The sequence below is a fragment of the Salvelinus sp. IW2-2015 genome, linkage group LG15 (assembly GCF_002910315.2).
Source record: "Salvelinus sp. IW2-2015 linkage group LG15, ASM291031v2, whole genome shotgun sequence".
In the NCBI taxonomy this organism is placed as follows: Eukaryota; Metazoa; Chordata; class Actinopteri; order Salmoniformes; family Salmonidae; genus Salvelinus; species Salvelinus sp. IW2-2015.
In genome coordinates, this window is record NC_036855.1 from 41328261 (window position 1) to 41345046 (window position 16786).

At 41.5% G+C, this 16786-nt stretch overlaps 1 protein-coding gene across 1 annotated transcript in view; it reads right to left on the reverse strand.

The window, feature by feature from the left end:
- Positions 1-16786, reverse strand: part of LOC111974575 (protein prenyltransferase alpha subunit repeat-containing protein 1) — an 89645-nt gene that overhangs the window by 66210 nt on the left and 6649 nt on the right. Inside the window, exon 2 of the mRNA XM_024002410.2 lies at positions 8855-9024. Coding sequence (XP_023858178.1) covers positions 8855-9024 — 170 coding nt within the window. The remainder of the gene's footprint in view (positions 1-8854; positions 9025-16786) is intronic.

Genomic DNA, 16786 nt, shown 5'->3' on the forward strand with positions numbered 1-16786 from the left:
AGTGCGGCGCGACATTACAAAATAGGCGGTTTTCAAACGTCACTCGCTCTGAGAACTTGGAGTTAGTTGTTCCCCTTGCTCTGCAGGGCCACCGGCTTTGTGCGAGCGTATGCACCGGTAACCGCCTTGCTTCGAGCGGCAGATGTCTGTCGATGGTTCCTGGTCGAGCGAAGGAGAGGGACGCGAAAGCTATTTGACTGCTTACACTGGCAATACTAAAGTCACTATAAAACATCCAATAGTCAAACATGATATAAATAACCAAATGGCTATAGCAGAGAATATAGTTCCCTATAGATTCCTACAACCTAAAACTTCTACCTGCGAATTTGGGAAGACTCTATGTTTAAAAGGAACCACCAAGCTTTCATATGTTTCATGTTCTGAAGCAAGGAGACTTAAACGTTAGCTTCTCTTACATGGCACAATTTCACTTTTACTTTCTTCTCCAGCACTTTGGTTTTTTGCGATTATTTAACACCAAATATTGAATATGTTTCATTATTTATTGAGGCCTAAAATGATTTTATTGAGTATTATATTAAGTTAAAATAAGTGTTTATTAAGTATTGTTGTTAATTGTTATTATACAAATACATAAATAAAATCAGCCGATTAATCTGTATCGTTTTTTTTTGGTCCTCCAATAATCAGGTATCTATCGGCCTATAAAATCATTAATCGGTCGACCTCTAGTCTTAGCCCTCACCCTCCGAATCCAACAGGTCCAGACGTGCTCAATGGAGGTTGAGATCCCGGCTCTTCGCTGGCCATGGCAGAACACTGGCATTCCTTTCTTGCAGGAAATCACGCACAAAACCAGCAGTATGGGCTGGTGGCGATTGTCATGCCTGGAGGGTCATGTCAGGATGAGCCTGCGCAGGAGGGTACCACAATGAGAGGGAGATGTCTTCTCCTGTAACGCACAGCGTTGAGAATTGGCTGCAATGACAACAAGCTCAGTCCGATGATGCTGTGACACACCGCCCACAGGAGACCATGACAGACCCTCCACCTCCAAATCGATTCCCTCCAGAGTACAGGCCTCGGATTGTAACACTCATTCCTTCGACGATTAAAAGTGAATCCGAGCATCATAGCCGGTGAGATACAAACCTGCGATCTGTAAGCTGTTAGTGTCTTAACGACCGTTCCACAGGTGCATGTTCATTAATTGTTTATGGTTCATTGAACAAGCATGGGAAACTGAAGTTATTTTGATTTTTTTTTTATCTTTGAAAGACAGGGTCCTGAAAAAGGAACGTTTCTTTTTTTGCCAAGTTTATATTTTCTTTATCCCCTTCTCCTCAAATTCGATCTTGTCTCAGCCCTCGTTTTTGATCGAGTTTGAGAGTGTACAATTATGTTCACTCCGGGCCTGAATCGCCCCATAATTCAATTCACCATGATTGTACATCTGCTAAGAAAACTTACAACCAGCATTAATATGGAGAAGTCAACATACAAGTGTAAGTAAAAATGAATGTCAATATGTTAGAAATTGTGCTACCAATGCACGTCACGGCTCAAACACATATCATAAAAGTAATTATGTTTTTGTTTGGTTCGTTTTTGGAAATGTTATCTTGCACACAACTTTCCCTGACATCACACACATACATTGTAATTTTAGATTTACCTGATAATAGGATGGCTAACATTCGATGTCTGCGGATGCGTTGTCTTCCAGCCAAGATATGAAATGCAATCATAATTGACTGCAGCGCACAGAAGGCACACACAATAGTTCCATTATGACTGAACGAGTGACAAATTTCCCTGCAAGTGTCAACTCGTCAGACGTCATGATACGTCATCAGTGTCCACTTAATTTGAGGGCTGAGGGTAGAGGGTATGTCTTAAGTGTTTGGAATGCAGCCCCTGACTAGTATCCGAGTAGCTTCTCTTCCCTCTCAGTTGAAACTCAAACATTGAAACACAACCTAGCTTGAGAACAAAACAATGCAAATAGCCAAGAAACACAAGTACAAAGTCTCACTCCAGTAGACTTCCGTTTAAGTAAATTAAACACATTTGTATGCCTTCACGTGAGCACGCACAGCCCCAAGCCAGGCAGTGTTGCAGCACGAGGCAGAAATACTTTGCACATTTCAGTGTGCATTCAGTTCAGGGAGATACAACCATATTCTCTAGAATACCATAGTAGCTAGCCATAGCCTACAAACAATGCAAATGCCACATCAACTCCCGGCACACGAAACCTCGGCTCCAGGCCGACGGGCCCACAGACAGGCTGGGAGAGTAACATTTGCATTCTAATAGGCCTATTTTCCCAACATTGGAATGATGTTCTAATATTATACATTTCCATAAACAAAATATTATCATTTCCATAAACAAAATATTGACTTTTTTATTTTATTTAACTAGGCAAGTCAGTTGAGAACAAATTATTATGGGACTCACGGCCGGGTGTGATACAGCCTGGATTCGAACCAGGGACTGTAGTGACGCCTCTTGCACGGAGATGCAGTGTCTTAGACCGCTGCGCCACTCGGGAGCCCAGCCAGCCATATCATTGTTTGAAACCTGGACATTTTACATAGCCTATCTTACCTTGCTTTTAATAATGTACAGCCAAAATCCAACCATAGAAAAAAAGCTAAGATTTCCTGATATGCCATTGATACCAGCATTTCTTCTTCTACTGTCCAAAGGTATTAAGGCACAATCCTGCTGTTGCATATTCAGATATTCCCTTTTTCTAAGTTTCTACCATTAGGCTGCATATCCATCTCTGTCACATTATAAAAAACGCTCGCATCAGGTGCGCGTTTGAGAATGGCGTTCTCCCGTAATAGCATTTTGGAACATTCACGCATATGGCCGAGACAAGTTAACACATTGCTGCACTTGTAATGTGAATTATTCAGTTTATCAACTTTTAAGCTAAATGTTGTGATCTGTTTCATCAGCCTCATCTTTGTATTTAAACATTTTAGTATGGAAACACTGTTGTATGCATTTTATATTTTTCTGGTCTATCATCCCGCAACTGTTCCAACATGTGTTTAAAACAGTCCCAGACATATTTGTTTTTTTAATCATCCCCAGGATGACGGGACACTAGGGCTGGGCGATATGGCCAAAATCTCATATCCCGATATGTCATTTCATATCACGATATCAAATCAAATCAAATCAAAATTTTATTAGTCACATACACATGGTTAGCAGATGTTAATGCGAGTGTAGCGAAATGCTTGTGCTTCTAGTTCCGACAATGCAGTAATAACCAACAGTAATCTAACCTAACAATTCCACGCTACTACCTTACACACACAAGTGTGAAGGGATAAAGAATATGTACATAAAGATATATGGATGAGTGGTGGTACAGAACGGCATGGCAGATGCAGTAGATGGTATAGAGTACGGTATATACATATGAGATGAGTACTGTAGGGTATGTAAACATAAAGTGGCATAGTTTAAAGTGGCTAGTGGTAATGTATTGCATAAAGATGGCAAGATGCAGTAGATGATATAGAGTACAGTATATACATATGAGATGGGTAATGTAGGGTATGTAAACATTGTATTAGTGGCATTGCTTAAAGTGGCTAGTGGTACATTTTTACATAATTTCCACCAATTCCCATTTTTAAAGTGGCTGGAGTTGAGTCAGTTAGTTGGCAGCGGCCGCTAAATGTTAGTGTGGCTGTTTTAACAGTCTGATGGCCTTGAGATAGAACTGTTTTTCAGTCTCTCGGTCCCTGCTTTGATGCACCTGTACTGACCTCGCCTTCTGGATGATAGCGGGGTGAACAGGCAGTGGCTTGGGTGGTTGTTGTCCTTGATGATCTTTTATGGCCTTCCTGTGACATCGGGTGGTGTAGGTGTCCTGGAGGGCAGGTAGTTTGCCCCTGGTGATGCGTTCTGCAGACCTCACTACCCTGGAGAGCCTTACGGTTGTGGGCGGAGCAGTTGCCGTACCAGGCGGTGATACAGCCCGACAGGATGCTCTCGATTGTGCATCTGTAGAAGTTTGTGAGTGCTTTTGGTGACAAGCCGAATTTCTTCAGCCTCCTGAGGTTGAAGAGCCGCTGCTGCTCCACCCACACAACGCTGTCTGTGTGGGTGGACCAATCCAGTTTGTCCGTGATGTGTACACCGAGGAACTTAAAACTTTCCACCTTCTCCACTACTGACCGTCGATATAGCACATTTTCTGTAAATTCAATTAATAAATAGTTTATATAAAATGACCACATGTAAAGGCCTATTTCTTATTACATTTTGAATTATACTCAACAAATAAAAGGTACTTACTCATATTTGATTATTTCGCCTTTTATTTAGAGCCTTGGTGCAAATTTGCAATTAAGCATGTAACAAAATAATAATGTATAAAATCTAAAAAGGTAAATAGAAAACAAAATAAATATAGGCCTAAAATATATATTTTGGGAGCTTGCCTGTTTTGCATGTCATTTTGGCATTAATACCTGTCACATATCAATTTGCATTTGGTACCTTGGGTCGAGTGTTAGCACCAACTCACGAAACCCCCGTTTCTCGACCGTGTAAATTGGGGCCATGTCTTTGCAGATGTAAGTTGTAATCTCCTTCCATGGAGGAGACTTAATCAAGCTAGTCGTCTTGACTACTTTCTTGTCTCTTTCTCTCTTGCATCAAAGGTTAAAACAGTTTTAATAGAAGACAGAAGGTGATCGGATCATCATCTAATTGGCATTCACATAACTCTTATAGATTTTCCACGTGGACGGGAATATTGGAAATTTAATCAAAGTTTACTGGAGGACAACTTTTTTTAACTAAGACAAAATAATTTATAACAGAATTTTTTCAGTATAATATAGGTTCAGCAAATCCCCTTATTGTTTGGGATACCTTTAAATGTACCTTCAGGGGTCATTTAATTCAATATTCATCAATAATAAAAAAGCAGTTTCTGGCTAAAGAAACAAGACTAACAAGGGAAATACATAAACTAATAGTACAGGTAGATAGCAATAAAAACGATACTACAGAGATACAAAATAAGTTAGAGGAAAAACAAAAAGAACTTGAGGAACTTTTTAAAAGAACGATCTAGTGTAATCTATTACAAAAATAAAGCAAACTGGATGGAATATGGAGAAAAATGCACAAAATTCTTCCTGAATCTCCAAGGAACGCTAACAAAAATAATTTGCAGAAACTCATTACTGAAGACGGAGTCATATATGATTCTCCGAATGCTATTTTAAAATAGGAAGCTAATTATTTTAGGCAGATGTTCTCTTTTCCGTCTCATCCTCTCCCACTGAATGAAGATTACAGTAAGGAATTATTTCCAAATAATATTTAAAAAAATTAATTAACAAATGTACAGAAAGATCAGTGCGAAAGCCAAATTACAGAGGAATAACTTTTTGAGGCTATTAAATCCTTTCAGTCTGGAAAACCCCCAGGGCTTGATGGCATACCGGTTTAGGTATATCAAGTATTTTTTGATATACTAAAAGCTCCATTGTTGGATTGTTTTAACTACTCCTATAGAAATGGTAGTCTGTCAGGTACTCAGCAGGAAGGTCTGATTTCTCTATTATTAAAACAAGACCCAGATGGCAAATATAAAGACCCAGTCTATCTAAAAAACTGGAGGCCCCTTACACTTCAATGTTGTGATGCAAAAATACTAGAAAAATGCATAGCACTCAGAATTAAAAGGGTTTTACCAGGTATTGTTCATTCTGATCAGACAGGTTTTTTACATGGACGATACATTGGAGATAATGTACAACAACTACTAGAAATAATAGAACATCATGAAACATATAAGAAGCCAGGAATGGTATTTATAGCAGATTTTGAAAAGGCATTTGATAAAGACTGGATTTTATTTATAAATGCCTGGATTTTTTCGATTTCGGTAATTCTCTTATAAAATGGGTAAAAAATAATGTATAGCAACCCCAGGTGTAAAATAGTAAATAACGGCTACTTCTCAGAGAGTTTTGAATTGTCAAGAGGAGTTAAACAAGGGTGTCCTCTGTCACCATATCTATTCGTTATGGCCATCGAAATGCTAGCTATTAAAATCAGATCCAATAACAACATTAGAGGATTAGAAATCCTTAGAAAAACAAAGGTGTCCATGTATGCCGATGACTCAAGTTTTATGTTAAGTCCGCAAGCTAGATCCCTGCAATGTCTCATTAAAGATAACTTTTCTGTACTCTCTGGACTAAAACCTAATTATGATAAGTGTACAATACTATGTATTGGATCCTTAAAAAATACAACTTTTACATTACCCTGCAGCTTACCTATAAAATGGGCTGATGGTGAAGTAGACATACTCGCTATTCATATCACAAAATATATAAATAAGCTCTCCACAATGAATTTCAATAGAACAATTGTAAAAATAGACAAGATTCTACAACCATGGAGAGGTAAACACCTGTCTATTTATGGAAAAATTGCCCTGATTAACTCCTTGGGTGGGTTGAGATTATTAAATATAAAAGCACTAAACCTCTCTCTAAAAGCTTCACTCATTCAAAAGTTTTATTTGAAACCTAAATGGTTCTCAAGTAGATTAATAAGAAAAGCTAATCCATTGTATAAAAATTGCCTTTTCGATTAATTGAAAATGATATATCTGTCTTTATCAAACAAGCATTGTAGAGCTGGCTACAATTTCAATTTCATCCCCCTGAAAAGATAGAACAAATATTACAACAAATATTATGGCTGAACTCAAATATGCTGTTTTTATGGGAAAGATGTTTGAAAAGGGTATTTTGTTCTTAAATTATATTGTAATGGTAGAGTTATGTCCATCATGGAGTTATCAGAATTGTACGGGAAGGTCTGCTCAAAAATAGGAAAGTATACCAGTTTCATTTTAGGACCAGGATGTTGACAACTGTGCCATACAGATTGCAAAATAGTTGGGAAGAGATTTTTGATGTACCGATTCCATGGTACAGTGTGTATGAGTTTATATATAAAACAATGCAAGATTCAGGACTTCATGCTTTTCAGATAAAATTCCTATTTAGAATTCTTGCCACCAACAAAATGTTGAAAATTTGGGACATAAAATCATCGAAGCTCTGCAGATTTTATTGTGAGGATACAGAATCAATAGACCACTTATTTTGGTATTGCCCTCAGGTAGCCTGTTTCTGGTCTCAGGTTCAGGAATGGCTGAAAATGCATAGCATTGATCTAAAATTGACACTAGAAATAGTACTGTTAGGAGATCTGGAGAGACCGGGTCACTCAATTACTAATATACTAATACTCTTAGTAAAAGTATTTATCTTGAACACGCAAGCTGTAGATTCTATTCGATTAGATAGATTGAAATTGTACGTTAAACATCATAGCATTGTTGAAAGATATGTGTTGCGTAGAAACACGAAGTGGGTGGCAAGCAGAGATAGATGGGATGGGCTGAGGGAAGCTGAGGGTTGGTATGTGGAATTGAAGACAAGTGATAGTATAGTTGGAAAAAGGGTAGTATAGTTGAAGTATAGTTGATAGTATAGTTGAAAAAAGTCAAAATAAAACATAATAAAAGTACATTTGAATGACACTAAGTGGCAGTGTTTTTACAACTAATGCCGGTTTGCCTGAGGCTGATGCCATGCAGGTGTTAGTACACATGCATATACACACACTCTCATTCAAATCAACACATACAAGAACACACACATACATGTAATAGTGCCAGACATGCACGCAAACATATACAGTTGGCATTGCTGTTATGATTTCAGTTGTCCTTGATGTCCTTTGCTTTAAATGTATTCTTTTGTTAATTTTTTTTTGCATTATTTGCTGTTTTCTTCTGTCTTTTCATTTTTTCTCTTTAGTTCATTCTCTTGGTTGTTGGTGCAGTCGGGGGTTCTTGGGGGTGGGGAATGGAATTAATCATTTTTTTGTGTTTTTTTTTCCCGGGGGGGACGACTGTGGGAGGGGTCTCGAATGGTTAAGGGACAGCTATTGGGGAACTGTGGTGGGATCTTGGAGGGTTCGGGTTTCACAAGATTGTGATCATGAAAAAGGAAACTATGACATATATTTTATATCACTACCATGCACATGCACCCTCACACATAAGGATGGCTCTGTTGCGGAAAGACTGATATATGTTTGATAGTGTCTTGATGCTGTATTGTTTGTCCTTCATGTTCTAATACTTTAATGTTACCCCTTCCTTGTGTTTTTTGTAATAAAAAATAATAATAAATAAAACTCCTTCCATCTTCGTGATTCTTTACCATATGGTGTGCAGCGTGCAAAATCCTCTTGCAACGTCTGAGTCGTTTTTTTTTTTTTTTGAGCACTCAACTGTACATTTTGGGGTCTGATCCGTAGACTCTCGCCGTACTGTTTCACATGATTCTTGCGTAGGTGGTAAAGGAGGTTAGTGGTGTTTGAGCCTGTTGTCGGGACCGGCCTGCGGCATATTTTGCAGAGGATGGTTTTCTGGTCCTTGTCAGACTTTTCATACCCAAACCACATCCACATCCTAAGTAGCCCCTCTTTTAGGTACGAGCTCTGTTTCACCGTGCTCTGTGTAACGTTCACTCTCCTCTGTGTTTGTTTGTGTTGCAAATGTCCTTCCACACGGCACGCAAAGCATTACTCAATTGATAAAAAATATTGCCGTAAAGAGTGTGATTTGCGACACAATAAAATAAACGATACAGCATAATATGAAACGACAGAAAAACGTCTATCGTCACACGATATTATATCCTCATATCGCCCAGCCCTACGGGACACCCTTAATTTCGAGCCCTGGGGTGTGTGTGTGTCACTGTAGACTAAGGAAAATGGATAAAGAATAAATAATTATTCTTCTTACCTTCCCTGTCCAGCCACTGTTTGCGCTGCCTGTAGAGCAGTAGTTTGTTGTGGACATAGGGTAGCAGGAATTTGACACACCAGCTCTCCACCCCCAACTTGTTCTCTACCAAGACGATGGGGCTGCGGTTGTACCTGGCCTCAGGACAAAGGATCAGACCTATCTCATCACTAGGYGGGGGGGGGGGGGGAGAGAGAGAGAGAGAGAGAGAGTGTGAACCTGCATGCTCATTGCTCTAACACAACAACTACACAAACACACACACGTTCTCAGATACCCATGCTCTCTAACATGCATGCTCACACATACAGTAATAACCTTTTAACCTCAAGACACAGCAGAACCCCTGTCTGATGGTGGTCTTTATTCACTGCCTGGTTTAGGGAGTAGGGACCCTTGTACTTAGCCTAAATGTCTCTAGTTGACGGAGAAGGAGCACACTTTAGATGCCCAATACAACACTGGTCTGGAGTACGAGGCACAAGCCTTGTAGAGAGCAGTCTAGTTTGCACACGTGCATCTCCAGACAGTCTACGTCTCACTGAGCACACAACAGAACTGGATTGCCTCAAACTGCGGTGCGCGCACACACATACAGTCCCCTTTGCAGCAGGGCCATGTTCAGTAAGCAAAATGGATTGGAATGTTTCAGATATAAATGTCACAAATAGAACTTGAGTGATTCCTTATTCTACATGTCAGAGAGGCATGTTTGTTGTAGAGGTCGACCGATTAATCGGAATGGCCAAATAATTAGGGCCGATTTCAAGTTTTCATAACAATTGGAAATCGGTCTTTTTGACACCGATTTAAAAAAATTGTTTACACCTTTATTTAACTAGGCAAGTCAGTTAAGAACACATTCTTATTTTCAATGACGGCCTAGGAACGGTGGGTTAACTGCCTTGTTCACGGGCAGAACGACAGATTTTTACCTTGTCAGCTCCGGGATTCAATCTTGCAACCTTACAGTTAACTAGTCCAACGCTCTAACCACCTGCCTCTCATTGCACTTCACGAGGAGCCTGCCTGTTACGCGAATGCAGTAAGAAGCCAAGGTAAGTTGCTAGCTAYCATTAAACTTATCTTATAAAAAACAATCAATCAATCATAATCACTAGTTAACTACACATGGTTGAMGATATTACTAGTTTATCTAGCGTGTCCTGCGTTGCATATAATCGATGCAACGCAAGGGGATGATTTAACAAAAGCGCATTTGCGAAAAAAGCACAATCATTGCACGACTGTACCTAACCATAAACACCAAAGCCTTTCTTAAAATCAATACACAGAAGTATATATTTTTAAACCTGCATATTTAGCTAAAAGAAATCCAGGTTAGCAGGCAATGTTAACCAGGTGAATTTGTGTCACTTCTCTTGCGTTCATTGCACGCAGAGTCAGGGTATATGCAACAGTTTGGGCAGTTTGCTCGTTGCGAACTAATTTGCCAGAATTGTACGAATTGTGACATAACATTGAAGTTTGTGCAATGTAACAGGAATATTTAGACTTATGGATGCCACCCATTAGATYAAATACGGAACGGTTCCGTATTTCACTGAAATAATAAACGTTTTGTTTTCAAAATGATAGTTTCCAGATTCGACCATATTAATGACCTATGGCTCGTATTTCTGTGTGTTATTATGTTATAATTAAGTCTATGATATGATATTTGATAGAGCAGTCTGACTGAGCAGTGGTAGGCACCAGCAGGCTCATAAGCATTCATTCAAACAGCACTTTCGTGCGTTTTGCCAGCAGCTCTTCCTTGTGCTTCAAGCATTGCGCTGTTTATGACTTCAAGCTTATCAACTCCCGAGATGAGGCTGGTGTAACCGATGTGAAATGGCTAGCTAGTTAGCGGGGTACGCGCTAATAGCGTTTTCAAACGTCACTCGCTCTGAGACTTGGAGTAGTTGCGTAGTCGCGGCTTTTGTGGAGCGATGGGTAACGATGCTTCGAGGGTGGCTGTTGTCGATGTGTTCCTGGTTCGAGCCCAGGTAGGGGCGAGGAGAGGGACGGAAGCTATACTGTTACACTGGCAATACTAAAGTGCCTATAAGAACATCCAATAGTGAACGGTATATGAAATACAAATGGTATAGAGAGAAATAGTCCTATAAATACTATATTAACTACAACCTAAAACCTCTTACCTTGGAATATTGAAGTCTCATGTTAAAAGGAACCACCAACTTTCATATGTTCTCATGTTCTGAGCAAGGAACTTAAACGTTAGCTTTTTACATGGCACATGTTGCACTTTTACTTTCTTCTCCAACACTTTGTTTTTACATTATTTAAACCAAATTGAACATGTTTCATTATTTATTTGAGCCTAAATTGATTTTTATTTATGTATTATATTAAGTTAAAATAAGTGTTCATTCAGTATTGTTGTTATTGTCATTACTTATATATCCAAGATGGCGTAGGAGTCGGACGTGTGTTTGTATTGTCCTGTATTGTCCTGTCGCGTGTAAATAGTAAATAGTAAATAGTCTTCGTATTTTTCGTATACATTTCGTATATATTTTAATTTCACTTTCCATCTAGGAACTGAATATACATTCCTACATTCCGCCTCACCCAATGTGGTACGGACCTGCTATTTTTTTTATACTTTAGAACCGTAACCCCAAGCAGAAGCTAGCCAGATAACTAGCTACTAGCTAGTAGTCAGTTAGCCACTGCTGCGGTCTTCACCCTCAACTCGGACACAGCCAGCTTCAATACCGGGCCAATACCTGCCAGTCTGCAAGCGCAAACTCGAGATCCTCTGTGGCATTTGTGTTGTGTGTCAAAATGCACATTTTAGAAGTGGCTTTTTATTTGTGTCCCCAAGCACAAGGTGGCACCTGTGTAATCAGATCTGTTTAATAGCTTCTTTGATATGAACACCTGCTCAGGTGGATGGATCTTTGGCCAAAGGAGAATGCTCACAAACAGGATGTAAACAATTTGTGCAAAATTTGAGAAATAAGCTTCTCGTTCTGTGCACATGCTGACTGACATATCTCTGTTGGAACTTCTTTAAATTTCAGCTCATGAAAATGGGACCAACGCACTTTTCCACCAGATTCTTTGCATTTAGATTCTTTCCTTTTTGTTCACAAGTTCCATGATAAGGCAGATTGTGCTATGGAGAGAGATAAGAGAGATCTGGAAAACCCCATCTGGTACTCATCTGAGAACCGCTGCGCAGAGATTGATACAATCAAGAGCCGTGTAATGGAGCGGAACATGATATACAGTCCAATGTGGGTTTATGCATTACCCTTAGATTACATGTACATAGAACTACTTGTTCTCATCGCGATGCAGAAAACATGCGTCCCATATGCTTTTGTTACTTCTAGGGTTTCAGACCGTACGCAATGGCCCTCTCCCTTATTCTCTGGCTACACGAGAGCACTAATAGTACACTTCAGTTAGCTGTAACTTAATAAGCGCTTGCTCTAGTCTGGATCTAGAAAGTCAAAATTTCTGAGTCAATATGGTACTTCCCAGTGCTCCAAGAGGACTCTTGGCACTACGACTGGGTTGCCTGTTCCAAGGCAAGGGCTGATTTCCAGGTTTACTGCTAAGGGCTATCCATAAGCATTCACCATGGCGCTTGCTTTCCCTACATAACGCGTTGTTGGCCGAAATTGTGGTCCTATCCGTACACTCCTACACGTACTCTAGCGGATCACAAGACAGCAGGCCTAACTCATAGTGTTGTTACAGCTAGATAGATCTACTAAGCAACAGTGAGAGGCAGTGCTTCTCTTACTCATGAGCCTCTGATTTCTCTGTCTCTCTATGGAATGTCCTGCACTGACGTTAATCGGAGATGGACCTAAGGTTCACAAACACATGAGTATACAGTTGTCATATTATCTGCATGACTTCATGAATCTTTCCCGTAGGTCACTCTGCATCTCGAGGTGTAGTCTGGCCGTCAAGGAGTGTGAAGCGCTGAACCTGCGCTGATGACAGGTCCCTGCGAGTTCAATCTCACGAAGAGCCCGGTCATCGCTGTCTCTGCCTGGGTGTTTGCACCTCCCAGTCTCTCCACTGGGAGATTCTCTGCCTCTTAGACCTATTCTACAGGGGACGCGTTGACGTTCACTAGGACCTGTTACCTAGATGATACCGCTAGATTCTCATGCGATTTCCAATAGGAAGGGGATCGCGTCTACTATTGAGCTTGGGTGAGTCGAAGGTGATCTTTCCTCGTCTGGGTTGGCGCCCCCCCCCTTGGGGTTGTGCGTGGCGGAGATCTTTGGTGGGTCTATTACACTGAGGCCCTGGACTCAGGATGTGTGAGTTGGGTGTTCTCGAAAAGTGTCTTTCCTCTCACAGTGGTGAGTGGGGGCTCTGTTCTCTTGTTGTGCAAGTTGCGAGAGAGAGACGGTTTTCTGCATGTTTTGGTCCCTTGGATCTCCGGCGGGTAGGCATCGTAGGGGCCACAGTGTCTCCTGACCGCTTACTGGCTCTCAGCCTCCAGGTATTTATGCTGCACTAGCTGGTTATGTCTTAAGATGTTGTAGGCAGTTGTTGGTAATCACCGATATTTGCTGCCTGTCGTCGTGTGTTGCCGTTTCATTAGCAACTGGCTGTCACACGAGAGTCTGCGAAAGTAGTTTGTTTTTAAATAATTTCCCTCTGTGCAGCTACATATAACGAGAGTGACATCAGACAGTGAGGACACTCATTAGGGACAAGATATGAAACAAGGTTGTTTGCAGTGTTCGTTCGTGCAGTCACCAAGGACTTGATCTGTTAGCACTACGGTGGACTGCGGCAGTGCTTACGATGCAGTCCTTATGTGGGTGTAGTAGTGTAAGGGCCGCGGCAGGAGACAGGGTTTATGCATAGTTTAGTAGTCGTGAGTAGGGGCGCGGACATACTTGGTAAGTCTCTCAGTTATGTTTATTGAGATTTTGGCAGTCAAGTTAGATCGGTATGACAGGTCGCTGGATCAAACTCTAGACGGCGGCCGCAAGGCGATTCGCTACTAGATTCCACTCTAAATCTGTCATTCTGCCTCACCTGGAAGAGCAAGGCAGTTAACCTACTGTTCCCCGGGCGCTGAAGACTGATGTCCGATTAAGGGAGCCCACCTCACCTTACTCTCTGATTCGAGAGGTTGGGTTAAATACACGAAGACAAATTTTTCAGTTTCACCCAGTTTCCCTTTTTTCAGGTGGGACTCATTTATATTCCTGTTAGTGCTCGCCGTGCTCACTCATGGGTCCTAGTAGACCTGGTTCGAGCGACGCATGTGCTATGATAATCGTGAAAACTGCACGATTAGAAGTCTAGTGTGCATGGGCGATCTTCACGATATCTACATTATATCCCGTTGTCGGACAATCTCGTGATTCTATACGGGCGCTTCTTTAATATTTCGCTTAGTATATATACACCTCTTCAATTTAACTAGGCAGTCAGTTAAAGAACACATTCTCGGTCTTTTCAAGTCGCGGCTTGCGAACGGTGGGTGACACTATCTTGTTCAGGGGCAGAAAACACAGATGTCTTTTAACTTCGTCAGCTCCGGGGATTCAATCTTGCACCTTAAGTTAACTAGTCCAACGCTCTAACCACCTGCCTCTCATTGCACTTCACGAGGAGCCTGCCTGTTACGCGAGAGATAAGAAGCAAGGTAATGTTGCTAGGCTAGCATTAAACTTATCTTATAAAAAACAATCAATCATCTAAGTCATCTAGTCAATAACATTATTCTGTTAGACTATACTCGGTTAGTAATCGAGTATTACTAGTTTATCTAGCGTGTCCTGCGTTGCATATAATCATGCTGAGCAAGGGTGATTTAACAAAGCGATCGCGCAGCACAAATGTGATGTACTAACCATAAAAAAAGCTTTCTAATCAATACACAGAAGTATATATTTTTAAACCCTGCATATTTAGCTAAAGAAATCAGGTTAGCAGGCAATGTTAACCAGGTGAAATTGGTGCAGCCTTCTCTGCGATATGCGTTACATTGCAGTCAGACGTTAATTTCTACACGAATAGACCAGCATGTAGAAACTCACATTACATACTTCACAGAGACCACGGAACTCGACTTGATTAGCGTAGTTGTGTAGCTACGCTACCATAGTTGTGTCTTTGCTGTCCTTGTATGTCCAAGATAATCTGTGTTAGTTTTGAGAAATTGGTCGAGAGTTACGCTAGCCAGTCACGTTCAAGACAAGTCAACAGCAGCCACTGCTAGCCAGCCTACTTACCGCCAGCAGTATATATCATTTTAGATCAATAAAGATATCTTATTTTATTTTTTGCACACGTAAGCCTCTATCAGGTTCAGAACAACTTGACTATTTGAGACGGTAGTCCACTTGTCATTCTAATCTCCTTTGCTTAAGCGTAGCCTCTTTCTGTCGCCTGTCAACTATCGTGTATGTCTATTCCTTCTTCTCTCCTCTCTGCCCCAGGACATAACACAACGGCTTTCACACGGGGTGGGCCGGCTGGCCGATTCTAACCTGGTGTGTTCCAGGCCGCACGATCCCACGGTGGAAGTCAGGTCTCCGGGCAAGCCTCTGGAACTGGCCGGATCTGCGGCCAACAAGGCAGAGTTCATACTCAGCCTATGCGTCGATCCAGCTCCCTCCGAACTCTTGGCACTTGACGGAAACTGCGATTAGAGACGCAATAACTGCTACATATTTACGCTCTCAAACGACTCTGAGCCTTCCCACCGCTCTAAGACAACCCCGCGAGCTATCTCTGGTCAGCTCGAGGGCGGAGGCCTGGATCTTCATCTTCTCCAGTGGACATTCTTTCTTTCTCCCTGACCCTCTGGTCTATGCTCCTTGAATTTCCATGCTGTACATTACAAGCCCTTTCAGCTTACATTCCTTATATTTATCGCTCCGGTCCTTGGAGAGTTCATCATGAAGTTGACGCTGAATATAGTTCTTTTACACGTGAGCAAAATTGGGAGACTGCAACGTTTCATTGCAACAAGTTTGGGACTATTAACCCGTTTCTAGTCTGACTTTGACTTCATTCATAATCTGCGCATCTCACCCTCTCACTCTCATTCTGACCTTGCTCACCACAATCATTCCCCTACCTCACCAGGCTGGCATACTTGCCACCTTCTATTGGTTTCTTCCACTAAACTACTGCAACTCCCTCGCGCAACAGTTGCCAGTAGCCCTACCTTGTCTAAGTTCCTTCGGTCCCTCGATCGGCCCCTCGTACATACCAACACTTGTTCGTCCACACTGCCCCTAGTCAGACGGTGATGGTCAGCACCACTGCTCCGCGGTCTCCATCAACTTCGCTCCTATCCTCATACGGCCCTGACGTTAGCTTCAGGTCCTGTAAACTAGGTGCTTACGCCTTATCTACCCTCTTCATCCCTGTCCTAGGCGTCTCTTGCGCTAAGTTCACACAGCTCATGGGTATAACGCCGCCGAAGCGCACATGGATGGCGGATAAACCTCAGCACCTCGCTGCATTCTTCATCCCCTCTCTGTACAACTTTCTTGTCTTGGGCTGCAAGGAACCTTTTCACCCCATCATTCAGGTTATGCGTCAATGAGCGTCTTGCCCATCCGAAGCACGCGCTCCCAGCAGGTGTATCTCACTGATCACCCTAAAGCTAAAACCTCATTTGGACGCCTTTCCTTCCAGTTCTCTGCTGCCTGCGACTGGAACGAATTGCAAAAATCTCTGAAGTTGGAGACTTTTATCTCCCTAACAACTTTAAAAATCTGCTATCCGAGCAGCTAACCGATCGCTGCAGCTGTACATAGTCCATCTGTAAACTACCCACCCAATTTCCTACCTCACCCCCCTACTGCTTTTATTTATTTACTTTTCTGCTCTTTTGCAAACCAGTTTATCTCTTCTTGCCAACATGATCATCTATGATTTATCACTCGCAGTGTTAATCTG